This window comes from Daphnia pulex, chromosome 10 (genome assembly GCF_021134715.1).
Source record: "Daphnia pulex isolate KAP4 chromosome 10, ASM2113471v1".
NCBI lineage: Eukaryota > Metazoa > Arthropoda > Branchiopoda > Diplostraca > Daphniidae > Daphnia > Daphnia pulex.
This window is the reverse complement of record NC_060026.1, coordinates 15637013-15658281: the sequence shown is the minus strand read 5'-3', so window position 1 is coordinate 15658281 and position 21269 is coordinate 15637013. Positions and strand designations below refer to the sequence as shown.

The window sequence follows — 21269 nt, the reverse complement described above, 5'->3', positions numbered from 1 at the left end:
GGGGTGTGTTGAGTATAAAAGATAAACAAACTGGACAGTGCGGCAACGCAGGATAGCCAGGAAAGAAGAGAGGGGGAGAAGGACCTACCCAGACAAAGGAATAAGAGAGGGGGACTCAGTGCTGTTGACGATTGTGGCTAGGCGAGTAGCAATACAAAGCGTTCTTTGCAGCAAACAGGTTCACGTGTTAATTTCTATATCAACAGGTTATGGGCCCAGCTGTACGCACAGCTAACAGCTACTCTGTCTGAACAATTATTTTTTTTTGTGTGTGTCCCCGGCTAACTGTTCCCAAGAAATTAGAAATTCTTTTCTGGAGTGATGGAGAAAGATGGCCGCCGCCATGTTGTATGGTGTCTGAATGGGAAAAACTACGCGTCTTGGAAATTTGGAATGAAGCTGGCGTTACAAAGTGTTGAGCTTTGGGAAGTCGTGAACGGGACTCAACGGCAACCTGCTGAAGTAAGTTTATTGATGATTTATTGTTTTCTTTATGTGTGTGATCCGTGCCTGACAACAACGCGATATGAGATGCCTATCTGTGGCGTGGTACCAACTATTAAATTGACAAACTTAGATCCCGGCGTGAGTGCTTAATCTCTGCCACTTGATTTTGTTTTTTGTGTGTTTGTGTTTGCTGGACATTTCTCTTTTTTGTGTTTCTTTCTCAATCTGTTTGGTCACTCTGGCTAAATTCCATCATATGATGGTGGACAAGTGTGTGCTAGAGTTGCAAGCATCTAGGAGACAGCTGAGTGTTTTTCCACATCGAGATGATGTGAGGGAGATTCCACATTGAGATAATGTGAGAGGTATTCCACATCGAGATGATGTGAGGGAGATTCCACATTGAGATAATGTGAGAGGTATTCCACATCGAGATGATGTGAGGGAGATTCCACATTGAGATAATGTGAGGCTGCCATGGATATCACAAACCTAACCATCTTCTCGTTTTGTTACCACAATCAGAGACGCAATGCTGACCAGGTGATTGAAAATGCAGCTGATATAACCAACTGGAACAAGAGAAATACCACGGCAATGCAGAACATATTTGGCGCCATCAAAGAAGACCAATCAAGGATCCTGATGTCTTGTAGCACAGCCCAAGAGATGTGGATGAAATTGGAGACTGAGTATGAAGAAGATGCCGCAGACAATGCACCTCTATTGTGGACAAAGTTCTATGGATGCACATTTCGACCAAGCCAAAGTGTATCAAGCTTCCTGACTGAGTTGGAACAGATAGCATTCCGTCTGAAGAGCCTCAACATAGCTATTGATGATAATCAAATAATGGCAAAGATACTCATGTCGCTTCCTCCAGAGTTCCGTGTTTTTGCCTTTGCATGGGACAGCACGCCTGTTGCAGAGAAAACTCTCAAGAAACTGACTACTCGCCTTATAGCATTGGACAAGAGCCTGCGCAACGACGAAGAAGCAAAATCGACATCTGATACTGCCTATCTCAGTAAGCCGAACAGAGATGAATCACAGCACAAAGAGCAAGCACTTCCTGCCCAGTACGGTCAGAACAAAGGAAAAAGCCACCCTTCCAGTCAACATGCTGGTATACCGAGAACATGCTGGGAGTGCAACTCCACTACGCATGTTAGAGCTCAATGCCGTCAATACAAACGCCGGCGTGAGAGAGAAGGAGAAGAAGCGGACAGAAAAAGGAAGCGTTACGATCGACATGACAGAAGAGATGATAAACTATGTAAGCTCCCAGGAGCAACTGGCCGATGCACTCACGAAACCCCTGGCTGCTCCACGCTTCAAGTATCTCCGTGACAAGATTGGCGTTCGGGGTGTAGGGGAGGTGTAACTGAAGAGTTAAAGGAGGCTGATATTTCTTTTCTTATTATTTGTCTTGTGACACTGAACCTAGTATTTATGTCTGATTCAAATATGCTGTGTATTCTGTGCTCATGTTTATTTTTGGGGGTCCAGTTTGAGGGGAGGTGTTGAGTATAAAAGATAAACAAACTGGACAGTGCGGCAACGCAGGATAGCCAGGAAAGAAGAGAGGGGGAGAAGGACCTACCCAGACAAAGGAATAAGAGAGGGGGACTCAGTGCTGTTGACGATTGTGGCTAGGCGAGTAGCAATACAAAGCGTTCTTTGCAGCAAACAGGTTCACGTGTTAATTTCTATATCAACAGGGTGGAAGTCGGCCATTTTGGAAATAAAATATTTCGAGCTGAAATTCACTGCTGCTTAAAGTTATTGTTTCTTTGTGAGGGCGGAATTTGTTTTTTTCTTCTTTTCTATCCATTGAGAGAGAGATGGAAGAGGACCAGCTGTTGACGTGTGCAGATACAAACAAAAAGAGGATGAAAACCCCCAGCAACATGGGCCTATGTGTGTATATATTTACCGGCTGCCCAGACCAAAATAATATAATGGCCACCGGAATCCCCTATATCCTTTGACTGAGCTTGGGAACAAAAAAAAAATTGGAATAGAATTTTAATATCCATCAAAGTTTAGTGGCATTTCACTAGACAAACACAAAAATCTTGTTGCTAGGGGGAAATATGACTCACCATGACGTTTCACTTTTTACAGCAGTTGTTGTGTCAAATCAAATAAATTTTTAAGGATATACCTTTCGAAACGGAACTCGTGAAAAATCCGGGCCAGTCTCACAATTTTGTGGTTTACATTATTCCCGAAAAATAAAATAACAACCACACACGACACACAAAAGTTTCTCACCCGGAAGTGTCGTCTGCTATATTTTAACCGTACATTAATGTAGACTACACACGGTCCATCATTTTTTCCGTATTGATTTATGACGAAAGGATTTTGTGTACATAACAACAACCTTGTCAGAAATACCTTTTCTTTCACGGCCCTTCTCTACATATATATATATATATACTCCCGCGTGCTGTACACTATCGATTGTTTGCCTTTTTCCCCCCTTAGGACATATCACACAATGTTGGGGTATGGTGGAGAAAACCCCCTACTAACTCCGGTCCAGCAGAGCAGGGAACCACATAACATAACCGTTCCGCTATCATCCCCAGCCGCCGTCGCTGTTGTAATCAACATTTATCGCCGGTTGTTGAAACATTTCCAGGAAATTGTAACAATGAACTTTGATCCGTGTTCGACAACGAAAAAATTTTGGAATTTTTTATTTTTTATTTTTTTTTTCTGGTTTGTTTGAACGGGATGACGTCACACACGTTAACCTACCCCACACTGGGTTCCATTCCAAACTGTACGAGTCACCCAATCAGCTGTTTTTGACCAAATTTTCTATTACACATGAGTACATGACACAGAAATCGATTCAATTTCATCAGCTTGTGAATATATAAAATGAGGGCGCGAAGAAATTTCCGCTTAATCAATTCGATCCGAAATAAATCCTTGACCCAATCCAAATTAAATTTAGGAAATGATAAAGGAAGTCAGGTGATTATGCAAATATTTAATTTCTTATTTTTTCGCGCGGGGGTTATCCAGCCAAATAATCAATTTGACATCAACACCGGGAACGTGACGAGTGTCGTCAATTGTGGCTCAAAATGGCGTCTAAAATTATTTTTTGATTATTTTAAAATATATTTAAGAAAAACCTTGAAATGCGACTTGACCCCTTTTTCTTATACTTTGTTCAATTATTTAATTTCAGGATATTAGACACACGTGTGCGCCTCGATATCGTCTTTTATTGGAAATTTTTCACGTCTCTTTGTTTTGTTTTTTTTCTATTTCGATATGCAAATTTAGTGACCTGACTATATGTACATGTGGATGGCAGCCAAGAAAGAGAGAGAGAGTTATTTTCAGGGTCCTTTGTGTTTTTGTTTGACACAAAGTCTAGCCGTTAATATTTTTTCTTTTTCCTGGCGGACAGAATAATTTTATTCACAATTTGACCTTCGTGTCGATATTTTCGTGAATTTTTTCACGAGAGTCGGTCAACCAACAAATTGGCGAAATGAGCATTCCAGTTCTGGCTCTATTCTATCAATTTCATTCGGGTACGGAACAATCAAAACCGGTCCTGCCCAACCAGCAGGACTCAATATGGCGACGATAACATAATACACATCTGATAACAAATTTAAATAAAGAATCCAATTTTTATTTTCTAATTCTTTTTAGATGTTACAGACCACCATGTTTATAATACAAGTTTTTCGTGTAAACAAAAGCTTTTAAGAAAATTGTGTTGGAAATAAATTAAAATTTAATTAAAGTAAGCACGCAACTGGGTCGACTTAATTTTTACCGTCGAAAAGTATAGAGTACTCGTTTTGTTTATGGTTCAGTAAATTTCTTGAGAAAATGATTCCCCCCCAAATTTGATTACATATTAATTTTCTGGGTTTAAAAAATTAAAAATTTCACTGGTGAACTATGCAGGAAGGAATTGAAACATTTCGAAAAGGAGAAAAAAGATAATAACAATGTTGGAATGAAGCCGTTAAACAAAGACCGTCATTAATTGGCTTTTATGACATTTTGATATTCAAGAAATAAAATAAAAAAATCCTTCCCCCCCCCCCACTCTTTCAAGTGGGCGGAGCCGAGACCCAAGACAGCGGAAAGGGCCGATTATTCTCTCAAATATTTATAAAGAAAAAGTATGTGAGATTGTGTGTCGACTGTATCGCCAAGAAAATAAAACTTTTCTTCTTATAGTTCTCAAGGCACAGCGTGAAGAAGAATGAAGGGGGGAACGGTCATTATTCACGGAACTTTGCATGGGATGTAAGAACGATGATGGCGAGTTCTATGTCTTGCCCCTTTTTTTAAAATAAATATATTTCTCTCCCCCACTTCTTTCTTTGTGTGTTCCAGTTGCTAGGCGAGTCTTGGTTGCTGGGCACAGTGTCATAAGGTATAAAAGTTGTTGCTAACTGGGAATCTTAAACGGCGGGTTTTGGAGGTGGGCGGGGACAACTATTTGAAAATGAAATTTATTTAAATTTAAATTTTCCCCCAACGATATTTGAATGATTGCTACAATCAATTGGATTTAATTATTCAATTTATTGCGCGCATGGCAACCGAACGGACCCTAATAAGGACCCCGCGAATTCACGCCAATTTCAGTTTTCCCGCTCCGAAAAAAAAAAAAAAATAATGTTGTTGTTGTTGTTGTTGTTGCTAGAGGGAAAAGAGTTGAACCTTGGCCAAACTAATCGAAAACTCACCCGTGAAATGCAATCAGATAAAAACTCGTTTTCTTAAATTTAAATTATTATTTTCAAATATATATACTAGATTCAAACCCTATTTTTATTTTATTTCTTATTTAATTATTTCATTGCCACCGGCTTCCTCCCCTTTTTTTATTCGTGATGTTACGTCACTTTCACTTTCCCGCAGGCGTTTTTTTCGGGAGACTGTGGCCCATGACGCACGTGAATAGAGTTTGCACGATATGGGGAAGGTGCTTTTGGATTTGATTAGAACTAATAAATTAAATTGATTCACTTGATGCGTTCACCAATCCGGTTAGCAACCGAATAAAAACAACAAAAAAGGCCGAAATTCTTTTTTTTCTTCTAAGAAATTCGTTTATTTTATTTTATTACATTTTTTTCTTTTTTGGCGTGCGGGCATGAATTTTTCGCTTTCCCGGTTCGTTTTTCAAGGCTCTTCCTTTATGTGTGGGCAGAAAATCTACGTGCATTCACGCCCCAATCTATACATTACACACACACAAACACAAAGTGTAGTTATAAAAACTGCGTTCAATTTATTCTGAATTCATTTTTATTTTCCCCCCGATAATAAATGAAGGACCGTCTAATTTTTCCAAATTTATCGGCCGTGATCATTTGAACTCTTTTTCTCAGAAAAGGTAACTGTGTAGTATAGTAGTATATCAAAATCCCAGATTTTATCATCGCTGCACACAGTTCCAGGAAATTTCGGAACATGTAATATTTGATCGGGAGTTGTTATTTGGCTGCTGCTGGGTATAGCTGTGTGTCAAAAAATGTTGTGTTCAAATCAGTTTGGAACCGACCGAATGTTTTTTGTTTAATGCCATCAAGTTTAAAGGGTCACGAGATCAAGGATATTTCTGCGTCTGCTGTTTGTGTATACACATGTTCCCTTTCTCGGAGCAAAATAAATACACCAAAAGTTGTTCCAGCCACCAACCAGAGATCATCCAAGTTGGTTGCGTTCAACCGAATTATTTTTAAGGACCCCTGCCGAACGCGTTGACGTCACCGTTAAATTAGATTTTCCCTGCAAAGTTGGACACATTTAAAATTTATTAAACAAGGTCAACGGATGACTCGAATAAATATTAAAAAACCCCCCAAAAATAATAATAACAGCGACAAATTATTAAAACAGACCCAGAAAACTACACACACACAGAAATGTAATAATGTATGTTATTTTTCGAGTCTAAACATGTAACCAAAAACCTTTTTTTTTTTTTAACTTTTTGAGACATAACAGAAAACCATTTTTCCTTGTATTAATTAAAATAAAATAAAAATGATCGATTTTTATAATTTTTTTTTCAGAGGAGGAGGGGAATTGTTTTAATTTAATTATTTAGAGAATGAAAAAAGTAAACGCGATGCATCGTCCCAAATAGATAAAAATAAGCGAAGGAAAAGAAAAATCGGGTCTGCGGATGTTATTCACACAAACACACCAGCTCATACGCGCTCGATCGCCGGATTCACGCTGTATTATTTATTATATACATGTATTTTTCTTTTTACATTTTTGCTGTTTTGACTTTTATTTATTTATTTTGATTTTAGCTCATAGAAATTTTTTAAAATTTTTTGTTTTTATTAATTTTTAAAATCAAAATCGCAGATTCAAATGCGTCACGAAAAATAAATCGACACTTGTCCGGCATGAACAGGTTTTTTTCTATTTTTTAAATTGAACTCATTAAAAAAATTAATTCCGCTTTCTTAATTTGTTGACATTTCCAATTTTTTCACGACCCCGACAGAAAATGAGAAAACATAAAAATTTGAAATTGCCGCCGCACATTCTAGTCGTTCTATAATTAATTAAAACACACACACAATGTATATAACACACAATGTTGTATGTATTTAAAGTATATCGTGACTGTATAGAAAAATAATTTGAAAAATAAAAAGTGGCCCGCGCTTGTCAATTTGATTTATTTCTGTTGAAGGGGGAGAGAGAAAATAAAAGATGCTGAACAATCTTCTACTACCTGAAAGATTAGATAAAGGTAGATACTTCTTTTTAATTTTATTGCTCCGGGGGTTGAAAGAAGCTTGAAAAACTGGTCTGGGAACAGGTTGAAACTTTCCCCATCGTCATAATTCACACAATGGCGTAAATATATAAGCCGTTGAGGGAGTTGCTGTGTACTCGACGACCCCCTCAAACAAGAAGCCATCACTTGAACATTTTTGTATAAAATAATCTGTAGATAACACACAAGGATAACATGTACATAACGTCATTATAAAATCACATGACGGTATATGATGAAGCAGGAAAAAGAAAATGTCACGACCGTTGTTGTCTTTTTCCTTCTATTTTATCGAATTCAGTTCAACTGGATATCCAAGTGTCTTCATTAATCAAATAGCCACAACGAAAAAAGAGTTGACATTTGTCTTTTCTATCTGTTGCCTACGGCAGGTCTTCCTTTCCAATAAATCCACGCCCACTCGTACTACTACTACTACGTTGGCTGGGTCAATATAATTACGTGAACATGTCTGGAGTTGAACAATCCGCCAAACTGGTTATCCGTTACTAATTAGACGGAGATATTCTTCTCCCTTGCGTTCACAGTCGAGGGATGGGGGATATAATTTAAAAAAAAAGAATAAAAAAAGTGTCTGGTTTTATTCAAATTATTTTTTGTTGTCCAACTTTCCAAGAAGGAAAAGCCCCGGAATAAAAACCCACGCAACAACATGCGGGGTATACGGAAGGCGGATTAAATATGAAAATGAAATTGGCTAGCACATTGGGATTCGCAATTCTTGTCATTCGTATTAGAATCGAATGTATCAGAATCGATTATTGAAATCGAGTGAAAGAAATTTCATTTTGTTTGAAATTATTATTTTACGAAATATTAATTTAGCCGAGTCAAGTCAAACAAGAGTCTTGATGATTGGTCTGTCTAGTGTCGTAAATCATTTATTATTTATTGTTGTTATTGCATTATGATTTCTATTTTGAGACAGACACAGGGTATATAATTGCTGTTTTGCTCCTATTTCATTATATCAATACGCCGTATGTGTGAGGGTGGGGGGGGATGAGGAAAAAGTAATCAATCAGCCAGTGGGCATTTGATTGTCTTCAATCAACACCGTTGCCCTCCGGAATTCCGGAAATTTTTCTTTCATTTCTGACTTTTTTCCCTTATATCCGGAGATCCTTTGTCTCCTCCCACATTAGTACAAATATCGAGCCCTAGATGGCAGCACCGAATGAAACCCAATAAATCTAGTCTAAACAGCAACCACTAGATGTCGCTAAATGTCCCTTTTTTGAATAAAAACAAATTGCAGCCGATTCGGAATCAAATCACAAACTTGAACAATAAAAAACTAGCCGATATAAATGATTACAATGGCATCCGACACGGTATATTTTTCTATCGACTTAACACGTCAACATTTCACACACACACAATTGGTAAAAAAGAACACGAACCCAACCAGAAATGATGACGTCGTCACCCCCTCTCCTCCCTGGCCGCCCCAATCGATAAACACACCGAGAGGGTGGGTCGGCTAGTACACAAGGAGAGGGGAAAAAGGTTTGAATATAGACAAGAAAATAGGATCTCTTCTGATTCTAGACGACTAGACCGATATGGGACTTGGTCCAAAAAATAAGCCCAGAGAAAAAAAGGACCTCCTCAATTCTCCCGTCTTTTTCCTCCCCCTTCCCCTTCATTTCCCGTTCCTTTTTCTGTATATGTATTTCGAAATAATTCCTCCCTCTTTACCCCCCCACAGTGTCTCCAGTCGGTTCCTAACCTTCAGTCGTATAGGTCGTGTTTTTTGGCCAGTGTGTGCATGTGTGAAATTGTGTTTAACCTTCCATCAATTTCTGTGCGAATTCCCTCCACAATTTATTTTCGTGCATTCGTGAAAATTCAACGTTCAAACATCGTGTGTGTTTGGGGTGTGCATGTGTTTTCCCACCACGTGATTCGTAACGACGACGACGTCTGGTCGACGCTCGATTGTTGTATTACTTCATTCCGGCTTATCCCCCCTAACAACCGAAGTAAAAAAGGTAAATAAAACTACAAACTAGCTTTGATGCTATCCACTGGGAATCTATTTAGAAATATCAAATCCCCTCGAGAGATAATTGTTGTTGAATATAAACCATGTGACCTTTTCGACCAAATGTTGAGCCCCCACATTTTACCGTTAAAAAGGGGGTCGGCCATCTGTTTTCGATGTAGGGCGACATTTTTTTGAAAATAAAACAAATGACATGCGGAGTCTTGACCATTAATCGATTGGCTTTCGTCTTGTGCCAGGAGTAGCTGAGAGAAATGGAAGCTGCGGAATCTGGCAGGAGTCGATGGGCGGCTCCCACCAAAGTCGACGGCCTATACGATCCAGCCCTGGAGAAGGAAGCCTGCGGAGTTGGATTCGTCGTCCAAATCGATGGCATCCGCTCAAACAAAGTAATAATAATAAAAATCGACACACTCGATGGGCCGTCAAATAAATTAACAATTTTTATTGCCAAGATTCTCAAAGATGCCAGGACGTTGGCATCCCGGCTGGATCACCGAGGAGCTTGTTCCTGTGACAACGACACGGGTGACGGTGCCGGTGTTTTAACTGCCATTCCCCATCAGCTCTACTCATCCATCATCAGGTATAAACACAATCATTATAATAATAACTAGCTCTCTAAACATTTGTCAAATTGTGATTGCCTTATTGATGTCGGAACAGGGAAGAAGCTGATATCGAATTACCGCCAATAGGCCATTACGCCACGGGCATCTGTTTTGTAGACCGGGAGAATCACGCCGAGAGCGAAGCCATGTTCCAGGAAATTGCCAAGGAGTGCTCTCTTCAGGTTTCCGCTTGATTAATAACATCAAAAAGACGACAGAGATTTTAACTCTATATCATCATCACACAGGTTCTCTATTGGCGAACGGTTCCAACTGACAGGTCCGTGATTGGACAAGTGGCGCGCAACGGTGAGCCATTCATGAGACAAGTCTTCGTTACCTGGGACAATCCCGCATTTACATCGCCTGAAGATGAACGTATTTTCCTGGAGAAGGTTCGTCTCTATTTTCTTATTTTCTATTTTATTAAGTCGACGACATTTCACAGCGGTTCACAGTAAAAAATCGATTGGCGAAAGTTTGACGCCCCCGGAGAGAGAGCAAATAGATCGATAGGTTTTGATACAAAGTTAATGGACATTCTAGTGCCAAGAATGAAGGATGATGGTCTCGTTATATTTTCTGCAAAGGAAATAAGAAAAAAAGGGGTAACATCTAAGAAAAGAAAAAGTAATAAAAATGGGTGGTCGATCGATAATCAGGAGATGTCGGTCTACTACTATACATGGAATCGTCTTTTATTTGCTCAACTGCTATACTGTACAGCTCAGCTGATTCTCTTCTAGTGACGTCAAGACAACAATAATCTCTGTTGGCACATAGAGTTACTTCACAGACGGAATCTCGTATATCCTTTTCGCCTCTGGGGGAGGGAGGCGCATTGCCGACGTTCACGGCGGATTGAGTTTTACACGAAAATGTGTCCCGATTCGACATTTCAGCTTCACAATGGGGCGTCGTTAGAATGAAATGTGCACCTAGATGCCGTTTAATTAAGTTTCGCTGCAAGGATCGGCCGCACCAATTTTCCCTTGGTGAATTGAATCAAAAGTTAACTAACAGCAGAGTCCTGATTTTCTCTATTCCGTCGGGGATGATGTACACAAGTCGACCGTGTATAAAGGATCAATAATTCCGCCGGAGGGGAAAAGTGGATAGATGAATAGGAAAGTTGATGGCTCTATTCTTTTGGCAATGATCCGAAAATAGGGAAATCATCGTTTCTTCTCTTATACTGAAAGTCTAATTTATTCCATTTCAAGTTCAATTTTCGTGTAAATCTACTTCCCATCGCAATTTGAAATTTAGTTTTAAATTTTCTATTCAAACGTGTAATAAAATGATATTATATACGAACCTTAATGTCAATTACAGTTCAATTATCGGATGAGTATCGCTATTGAAATTTACCTTTTCTATTGATAGGCTAATCTTCTTATTATTATTCATTCAAAGGTTTTTGTGCTGAGAAAGAAGGTGACTCATCGAATCCCCCGGCCTGGTGCTCGCTTTTATATTTGCAGTTTATCGCCAGATGTGATCGTCTACAAAGGACAACTCACGTCCACCCAAGTCTGGACTTACTTTTCTGATCTCGATGTGAGTTATTGAAAAACTTTTTCAGGAATAAATCCCTTATTGATGGGAAACTTACTTTTTATTTTGGATTTTTCCAAATAACAGAGACCGGAATATGAAACTTATCTGGCCCTGGTTCACACAAGATTTTCGACCAATACTTTCCCCAGCTGGGAGCGAGCTCATCCTCTGCGGATGCTGGCCCACAATGGCGAGATTAATACGCTCCGGGGCAATGTCAACTATATGAAAGCCCGCGAAGGTTTGATGAGTTCGGAGCGCTTTGGTAAACGAGCCCTGGCCGAATTGTATCCCGTCGTGGAACCCAATCTCAGCGACTCGGGATCGGCCGATTGTGTACTTGAATTTCTCGTCCGCGCCGGAGGCAGATCTCTACCGGAGGTATATAACAAAAAGGGGGGGGGGGATTGTTTGTTTCAATATTTTTCTATTCCGGTTTTTGTTTGTCCCATAATAGGCCATTATGACTATGATTCCGGAAGCCTGGGAACAAGACCCGCTGATGGACCAGGAGAAGAAAGATTTCTATAGATGGGCTGGATGCTCCATGGAACCGTGGGACGGACCAGCTTTGATGGCCTTTACAGACGGACGCTACATCGGCGCTGTTCTTGACCGGTAAAACATCTAAAAATACATTCAGAACCTATTCAATTTTTCTAATAAATTCCAGATTAATTTTTGTCTAATTGATCAAAGACACGAGCAAATGTTTTTCGTGAATGCGATCCTTTGTCGCAATTTTTCCTTGGGACGTCCAGATGTTTATTAATCCCAGTTTTTCCGCGATCGAGTAGCGATTCAGACTGGCCATTGACATTTCTTGTCTCTTTTGATGTTGTTTCAGAAACGGATTGCGTCCGTCGAGGTACTACGTAACAAAGGATAATGTGGTGGTCATGGCATCAGAAGTAGGAGTCTATGACGTCGATCCTGCCGATGTTATACACAAAGTAAGTACATAATCGATGGAAAGATGGACTAAATTACTATTTCTAAACTAACCTTTTTCTTTCAGGGGAGATTAGAACCTTCGCGGATGCTTTTGATAGACACGGCCAATCGGGTCATCATCGGCGACGACGAGATCAAGATGAGTATCGCCCGCAGTCGCCCACATTCTGAATGGTTGGGCCAGCTGGTCACTCTGGACGATATAAGGAAGACGTCGGCGGTAATTTCCAGCCAAAACGGTCAACCACCTTCCATCGAACCACAACTCAAATCGGCCGAAGAAATCCGGAAGATTCTGTCGCTGTTCAACTACACGCTCGAAACTCTGTCTCTGCTACTCGTCCCCATGTTTACAAACAAGTAAGTTTTGATTGAATCAGCTCAAACATTTCAGCCGATGTTAATTTCCGGAATTTTGTGCGCGCGATTTTGTTGTCGGAAAACAGGAAGGAAGCGCTGGGATCGATGGGAAACGATGCCCCTTTGGCGTGCATCTCCGACTTCCAGCCGCTGCTCTACGAATACTTTAAGCAGCTTTTCGCTCAAGTAAAATCGATCATTCTTTGACTATTTGTAAGCCCAGTTAAATTTACAATGTTCAATTCAGGTTACTAATCCGCCGATCGATCCTTTTCGTGAACGAATTGTCATGTCGTTGGCTTGTCCAATCGGTCCCGAGGCCAATATCCTGGAGCCTAGCGATCAGCAATGCCGTCGCTTGTACCTGGAACAGCCGATTTTGTCGCCGGATGATTTGAAACTCATCATCAACTGTTCCGCCAATGACTGGAAGGTTTGAATCCCCGTTACTTTAAAATTTTGTTCATTAATAAGAAATTTTTTGTGTTTAGTCTAAAATTATTGACATCACTGTTGACGCCAACGTACCGCTGGTCTACATCACTCAACTGGATCGCATCTGTGAGGAAGTGACGGAAGCTGTCAAGGCGGATTTCCAGTTTATTATCCTCTCCGATAGAAAAGCCGGAAAGGAAAGGTACACCCAATTTCTGTTCCTTTTAGATTTTCTTTGCTAAAAATTTTGTTGTTTGTCAAAAGGATTCCGCTGAGCGCTCTATTGACGTTGGGGGCCGTCCATCATCATTTGATCGAAGAACGACTCCGCATGAAAGTGGGCCTTATAGTGGAAACGGGCGAAGCCAGGTGAGCCTATCCATTTTTGTTGTTTTGTTGTTCAACTTTTTCAAAATTAAATTCATCATTTAGAGAGGTGCACCACATGTGCGTTTTGCTGGGCTTTGGGGCGGATGCCATCTGCCCCTATTTGATTATGGAAGCCACTCGGCGTCTCAGATGTGAAGGCGTCCTCAACGATAAATTGAATGACAAGCAAGTCTTCGACGTAAGTGAAATCTTTTTGTTTTTCTCTGTTCAAAGGTTATTGACCCTTAATTTTTCGCAGAACTATACCGAGGCCATGGAGAACGGTATCGCCAAAGTCATGGCCAAAATGGGCATATCGACTCTGCAATCTTACAAAGGAGCTCAGATCTTTGAGGCCATTGGACTCTCCGACGAGATTATCGATAAATGCTTCAAGGTAATGATTTGCGAGCCAATTAATGAGTTCAGATAACAGTTGTTTAATTGACGGGTTAATTGTTTAGGGCACCTCGTCCCGTGTGGGTGGTGTCACTTTCAAAGAAGTGGCTCAGGAAACTGTGGAACGTCACATTATATCGTTCCATAAAATGGAATGCGATACGTATGTGCTTCGCGATCCTGGTAATTATCATTGGCGTCGTGGGGGAGAGAAACATCTTAACGATCCTGACAGCATCGGAGTCCTCCAGGTAATTTTTTTGATAATTAATAATAAATAAATGACAAAAATTAATGACCGAAATGATTACCAGGAAGCTGCAAAGAACAACAGCCGAGATGCTTTTAACCGCTTCCAGCAATCCACCATGAAAAGCTTGCGCCAATGCACTTTGAGAGGCCAACTGGAAATCATTCCGTCGAGCCAGCCCGTTAGCATTGAAGATGTCGAACCTGCTTCCGAAATTGTCAAGCGATTCGTGACTGGTAAATTTCCGTGTTTAATTAAACATTTTGAAAATGTCTCACCAGTAATTTTACAGGTGCCATGAGCTTTGGATCCATCTCCAAGGAGGCCCACACGACTCTGGCGACAGCCATGAACCGCATAGGAGCCAAATCCAATACCGGAGAAGGAGGTAAAGTTTGACATTCCGGAGAATTTCAATCATAATGAGGAATTTAATCACGTTGTACCACTTTCTATTTTCAGGCGAAGATCCTGAACGTTATTTGAATCAGGATCCTGCAAATAGTCACCGCTCGGCTATCAAACAAGGTTTCTAATTAAAGCTCCTTTTTTGAATTCTTTTTCTAAATTTTATTTGTTTATCGCCCAGTTGCCAGTGGTCGATTCGGAGTGACGGCTGCTTATCTGGCCAATGCGGACGAGTTGCAAATTAAAATGGCGCAAGGAGCCAAACCGGGCGAAGGTGGCGAATTGCCCGGCTTCAAAGTGACGGTTGACATTGCTCAAACGCGACACAGCGTGGCTGGAGTCGGTCTGATATCTCCGCCTCCTCATCACGACATTTACTCGATCGAGGATCTTGCCGAATTGATTTACGACCTGAAATGCGCCAATCCGTTGGCCCGCATCTCGGTCAAACTGGTGTCCGTCGTCGGCGTGGGCGTCGTGGCCGTTGGAGTGGCCAAGGGCAAAGCGGAACACATCACCATTTCCGGTCACGACGGCGGAACGGGAGCCAGCAGCTGGACCGGAATCAAAAACGCTGGTCTTCCCTGGGAGCTCGGCATCGCCGAAACTCACCAAACTCTCGTCTTGAACGATTTACGTTCAAGAGTCGTCCTTCAGGTTTGAATCCAAATTTTCGGTCAAATGAGACGGACACAATTTTAACAGCCTAATACTTTTCCCCCGTAGGCCGATGGACAAATCCGGACGGCGTTTGACGTCATCGTAGCCGCCGTGTTGGGAGCGGATGAATTCGGGTTCAGCACTGCCCCGCTGATTGCATTAGGTTGCACGATGATGCGGAAATGTCATTTGAACACGTGCCCGGTTGGAATCGCGACTCAGGATCCGGTCCTGCGTGAGAAATTTGCAGGTCAGCCTGAACACGTCATCAATTATTTCTTCCTTCTGGCGGAAGAAGTCCGCAAAGAAATGGCCAAACTGGGACTCGTCAAATTCCAGCAGCTGATTGGACGCACCGATTTTGTCCGTGTTCGTGACGCCCAGGATCCCGCCAGTCCCAAGAAATCCAAACTTTTGTACTTTGGGGCCGTTCTACGTAGCGCCCTCAGCATGCGACCGGGAGTCAACATCATTGGCGGATCCATCGCCCAGGATTTTGGTCTTGAAAATCACCTGGATCAAAAATTAATCAAAGAATCCGCCAGCGTCCTGAACGGCACCTGCCAGAAAGTCAGTTTCGCCGTTAATGTCGTCAATTCCAATCGAGCCGTGGGCACCATCCTCAGTTACACGATCGCCAAAAAGTATGGCGAAGAAGGGCTTCCGGACGGAAGCATCAACGTTTTCATGAGAGGATCGGCTGGCCAGAGTTTCGGCGCTTTCTTGGCTCGCGGAATCAGCATAACTTTGGCTGGCGATGCCAATGATTATGTCGGCAAGGGACTGTCCGGAGGTGAAATTGTTATTTATCCGCCCAGGACCAGCACCTTCCAGTCAGAGAAAAATATCATCGTCGGAAACGCTTGTCTTTACGGCGCCACTTCGGGCCGTGCCTTTTTCCGTGGGGTGGCAGGCGAACGCTTTTGCGTCCGCAATTCCGGCGCTATCGCCGTCGTCGAAGGAGTTGGTAACCATGGTTGCGAGTACATGACGGGCGGAACGGTCCTCATTCTAGGTACAACATTTAAAAAATTAATGTTTCTAAAAAGAATTCCGGAATTTGACATTTTTTTTGTTTCGCAGGACCTACGGGACGTAATTTCGCTGCTGGAATGTCCGGCGGAATCGCCTACGTCTTGGACACGAAAGGTATTTTCCCAACGTTCTGCAACACGACGATGGTCCAGCTGTTGCCGTTGGTTTCGGTGGAAGATGCCGTCATCGTTCACTCTCTGCTGGAAGAATATTACGAGAAAACGGCATCCGATTACGCCAAAGTCTTGCTGGATGAATGGCCGAAAGCGCGATACAAGTTCGTCAAAGTCTTCCCTTACGATTATCAAAAGGCTTTGCAGGCCCAGGAAGCGGAGGCCAAGAAAGAGAAAAAGGCCAAGGGCAAATCGCCCAAAGTCAATGTCAAGACCAACGGTTTTCAGACGAAATTAAACGACATTGCGGACATTGAGGATGCGGCCGGACCCAGCCAACCGGTCGACAAGGTCCGAGGCTTCATGAAGTACAATCGCGAAGTCGTCAGTTATCGCCCGGCTGAAAAGCGGATGAACGACTGGGAAGAAATTTACGATTTCGATCACGTCAAGAAAGGACTCAAAGTCCAGGCGTCCCGGTGCATGGATTGCGGAGTTCCGTTCTGTCAGAGTTCGTTTGGCTGCCCGCTGGGCAACATAATTCCTAAATGGAACGATCTGGTCTCTCAGGACAAGTGGAAGGAAGCGCTGGATCAACTTTTACAGACCAACAATTTCCCGGAATTCACCGGTCGAGTGTGTCCGGCTCCGTGCGAAAGCGCCTGCGTCTTGGGCATCAACAATTTGCCCGTCACGATCAAATCAATCGAATGCTCCATCATCGATTACGCGTTCGAGCAAGGATGGATGAAAGCCGAGCCTCCACTCATCCGCACTGGGAAAAAAGTCGCCGTGGTGGGATCCGGCCCGGCTGGATTAGCATGCGCTCACCAACTCAATAAGGTTTCCTTTTTGATCTTGTGCGCATGCTCAATACTCAAATAGACTTAAATGAAATTTTTGAATGAATTAGGCTGGACATTTAGTCACCGTGTTTGAACGTGATGACGCAATCGGTGGTCTACTTCAATATGGAATCCCTACGATGAAACTTTCCAGGGATGTGATTAAGCGCCGTGTGGAATTGTTGCAACAGGAAGGAATTGCCTTCCTGACTGGAGTCGACATTGGCAAGGACATATCCGCCGAGGTTAGAAAATCGATAATTAAGAACTCAATTTGAAAATATTCTCAATACTATTTTCTCTACTAGGATCTGCGCAAGCAGTACGACGCCATAGTCCTTTGCATAGGATCGACTAGACCTCGAGATATTGCCATACCCGGGCGGATGCTGGACGGCATCCTCCAAGCCGTTTCGTATTTAGGTACTTGGCAAAAGAAGCAGATGCATCCGGATAACAATCTGGGCAATCCGTGCTACACGGCAAAGGATCGGGATGTCATCATCTTGGGCGGAGGTGACACTGGCAACGATTGCATCGGAACTTCCCTGCGCCAGGGAGCCCGTTCCATTACGACGTTCGAGATCCTTCCGCCTCCGCCAACGTCCCGCGCCAGTGATAATCCATGGCCTCAATGGGGCCGCGTCTTCAAAGTCGACTACGGCCACGAAGAAGTTAAAATTAAATACGGTAAAGATCCTCGTCTGTATAACACGATGAGCAAGGAGTTTGTCAGCGATGGAAAGGGCGGAGTGGCCGGCATCAAAGCAGTGCAAGTCGAATGGAAGAAAGATGCCGAGTCTGGAAAATGGGTCATGACTGAAGTTCCTAATAGCGAAAAGGTAAAAACAAACAAATTTGATTTTAATATATTTCTGGAATCTAATTGAATGTTTTATGTTACAGCTTTACAAGTGTGACATGGTCCTATTGGCCATGGGCTTCCTGGGTCCCGAACCCAACATAATGAATCAGTTGAAACTCCAAGTGGATCCTTACAGTAATGTGTCAACGCCCAGCGACGAGTACTCGACCAACGTCAGTGGGGTTTACGCCGCTGGAGATTGCCGAAGGGGCCAGTCGCTGGTGGTTTGGGCCATTGCAGAAGGCCGCCAAGCGGCCCGCCAGGTGGATGAAATGCTGATGGGCTCTTCATCCTTGAGTGGACCTGGAGGAATCGTTCAATTGGATAGCAGCGTCGGTGGTGCTCCTTAAATACTCAATCAAAATCCCACCCATTTTAATTCAAAAAATATACTTAATTATTAATTCGTTTCATTCGTGGTATAATAGCCCATAGGTTTGCATTTAGACGGCAAAAATGGAAGACTGATGATCTTGAGATCGTGATTGGGGCTTTAATTGTTTTAAAAACAAATTAAATGTTCATTGTGTTTTAATACCGTTTATGTAGCTCCTCCTCCAATCAATGACAGTTAATTTTGCATTAAGGGTATGCTATTACACGCAACTGTTCTGTAAGAGAGAAAGAGACAATACACAATCTAACACACATACACCTGGTCTGAAAAGATAAATCAAAAGTCAGTGCCAATTTGGAAACATCATTGAGTGATTGTAGGGAAATCAAGTGACATCGATTACAAATAAAAGAGGACCCGACACCAAACAGAAATGAATGTGTTGTTAACAAGGGGAGGAAAATTGTGAGGATAGCAACAGATTATTTTTTTAATAAAAAAGCATGACTTGATTTTTCTTAAATTACCAGGTTTTAACAAAAATGAGGATTAAGCACAGCATTTGGGTCGATCCATTAGATATTGCCGTTTGAGATGTTTGAGGCAGACGACGATGCAGCAAGGATCCGGATCTGTTGACTGGGAGCAAGGCAATGCTTCCGGCGGATGACAAGAAGGCATGGATGCCAAATGCTGGACAGAGTTTACGTCTCCATGACTTGCCGGGGGTGCACTACCTTCACAATTGCAGCCGCATCCCGTCATTCGACTCGCTGATTTGCTGGCCATCGGTTCGTTTGTCGTCGACGTCGTAGACTTTTTGCCACATCCACAGCCGCAACCTTTTCCGGTGGTTGCTCTCGGTTGATTGGAATCTTCTGTCAATGAATCGACTACTGGGTTGCAAGAAACTGAGCAATCGTTGAGCAAAGGATCACAGCGGCACGGATTGCAATGACAAATGTCTACAGCAGCGGCCACATCCTTTAGCAATCGATCTCGATCTTCTTCGTCCATCAACTCCTCTGATTGGTCCATTTGAGAATTGTGTTGGTTCCCGTGGTCGGGAAGAGCCCCGGTGAAGGCTGCCGATATCGTTTCCGATTGGTCCACGTCATTTATGTCCGCTGATTCATCTGCACCAATTAGAAAGCGAGTTAATATCAGAAATTCCAATGGAAACTATTTGTAACTTTTACCATCAGTAGCTTTCCCTTGCATTGATTGCGAATTATCTTCAATATCTAAAGAAGACGGACAGTCGGCCAACGGGTCGATGGTATCCGACGGTTGTAATGCCAAATTGCGATCCGTTAGGAGCTGCTCAAGACTCATTCCGCTGCGCTGGGTCATCCGGTTGACACTTTCAGCACTTAGCGGAATTACGGCATAGGCTTTACCAAGAATAACAGAATGAATAACCAAATTCAGGGAAAATTATTAATGATATTACCTTGAACTCCATCAAGAGAAGGAACAGTCGTCAGCCGTATCTCATCAGGATTAACAGAGTTGAGCACTTGGCGGCCAATTGTTTCGTCACATGAATTCATATCGCCATTTTGGGTGGCCAATTTTTCATGCTTCAATAGATGCAACTTCCACGAATTACGCTTGGCGAAGGTTCGTCCACATGCAGAATCACTGCATGTGTAGGGTCGTTCACCCGTATGAGATAACATGTGCGATTTTAGATGATGGCTATTGCGAAATGACTTGTTGCAATCTTCGTGCTCGCATCTATCAAAGTTACATTATGTTAAGACTCTTTATGCTGCACTAGAATTGAGATTTTACTTGAATGGCCGGTCTCCCGAATGGACACGTTCGTGTTTCCGTAGGTCACTGAGGGTTGTGAAGAATTTCACACATCCAGATTGTTCACATTTAAAGGTGGTGCCGTTGTGTACCCTCTGATGAGCTTTCAAACGGTAGAGTGTGTTGAAGTTCTTGTCACATCCCCCCATGTCACAGCCATAGGGACGATCTTTGGTGTGTACTCTGACATGAATCTTTAGGCTGTGGGAGTTGAGAAATGCCTTTCCACATTCTTCTTCAGTACATTTAAATGTATACTCCCCTGTTTACATCAACATTTTTTCATTATTTTCTACTTTACATAAAGATAAATTGATGGTTACCTGTGTGACTTTTGGTGTGTGCTTTCAAGTTTCCGGCAGAGCTGTATGTTCGTTTGCACCCTTCAAACCTGCAGCGAAACCGTGTCTTGGTCCTTTCGTCTGTTTCTGAATTGATGGATTCAATGGTCAGTGTTGCATGACTGGGTTGACTGGGCATACAGTTTGAAGAACCTGGATTGATTTGCATGCAAATTTCATTGGCGGAAATGGTGTGGTGGATGTACCTGTAAATCAATGGTTCATTTACACCCAACTGCATTAAGGTTAATAAGAAGTAAAACTTACCCTTCATTTTCATTGTCTTGGTCGGTACTATCGGTGTGTGCTGGCAAGTTCTGTGGGGAAGTTACGCTTTTCTCTGAAGCGTGTAGGTCATCGTCGAAACAATTGTTCAAGTCGATACTCACATCAAGATAGTCCTGAATATTGGTAATCTTGTCTTGTTGGTACACGGGTAACAATAAATTGGTTAAACTGGCGTTTGAATTGCCATCAAACGCAAACATGCTTCTAGAATCATCGTCCATCTCCATTTTTTTCTGCCTCTTCCAGTCTAGGTAACTTTACTGGGGTAGGAGAGAAAAACTATGTTTCCGGAATCATATCAAACAACAACGCCATCTGGCGTGGCTTATGTATTGTCTGCTTC

The 21269-nt window shown here is 42.3% G+C and overlaps 3 protein-coding genes and 1 long non-coding RNA gene across 5 annotated transcripts; 2 read left to right on the top strand and 2 right to left on the bottom strand.

Moving 5' to 3' along the window:
* Positions 1-57: 57 nt before the first annotated feature.
* Positions 58-2559, top strand: LOC124205630. Its single transcript, XM_046603083.1, has 2 exons — positions 58-462; positions 973-2559. The coding sequence occupies exons 1-2, from the start codon at positions 322-324 to the stop codon at positions 1795-1797; spliced, it is 966 nt and encodes a 321-aa protein (XP_046459039.1). The 5' UTR covers positions 58-321; the 3' UTR covers positions 1798-2559.
* Positions 1908-2946, bottom strand: LOC124205634. Its single transcript, XR_006879426.1, has 2 exons — positions 2553-2946; positions 1908-2443 (listed from the first exon to the last, which is right to left on the bottom strand). It is a non-coding gene; the product is annotated as an uncharacterized LOC124205634 (long non-coding RNA).
* Positions 2947-8963: 6017 nt separating this feature from the next.
* LOC124205623 (glutamate synthase [NADH]-like) lies at positions 8964-18794 on the top strand. 2 transcript variants are annotated; one of them, XM_046603074.1, is made up of 26 exons: positions 8964-9264; positions 9524-9667; positions 9734-9864; positions 9945-10071; positions 10138-10284; positions 11306-11449; positions 11534-11830; positions 11907-12067; positions 12297-12402; positions 12468-12763; positions 12850-12949; positions 13011-13196; positions 13255-13400; positions 13463-13567; positions 13631-13766; positions 13827-13964; positions 14032-14217; positions 14281-14452; positions 14509-14604; positions 14679-14744; positions 14806-15281; positions 15351-16299; positions 16368-17275; positions 17346-17522; positions 17586-18119; positions 18184-18794. In XM_046603074.1, the coding sequence occupies exons 2-26, from the start codon at positions 9533-9535 to the stop codon at positions 18490-18492; spliced, it is 6228 nt and encodes a 2075-aa protein (XP_046459030.1). In that variant the 5' UTR covers positions 8964-9264; positions 9524-9532; the 3' UTR covers positions 18493-18794. The 2 variants fall into 2 exon arrangements, with proteins under 2 accessions (XP_046459030.1, XP_046459029.1); XM_046603073.1 differs by having other exon boundaries at positions 9518-9667.
* LOC124205624 (protein suppressor of hairy wing-like) lies at positions 18667-21255 on the bottom strand. Its single transcript, XM_046603075.1, has 6 exons — positions 20906-21255; positions 20621-20844; positions 20277-20559; positions 19933-20219; positions 19679-19873; positions 18667-19615 (listed from the first exon to the last, which is right to left on the bottom strand). The coding sequence occupies exons 1-6, from the start codon at positions 21151-21153 to the stop codon at positions 19029-19031; spliced, it is 1824 nt and encodes a 607-aa protein (XP_046459031.1). The 5' UTR covers positions 21154-21255; the 3' UTR covers positions 18667-19028.
* Positions 21256-21269: the final 14 nt, after the last annotated feature.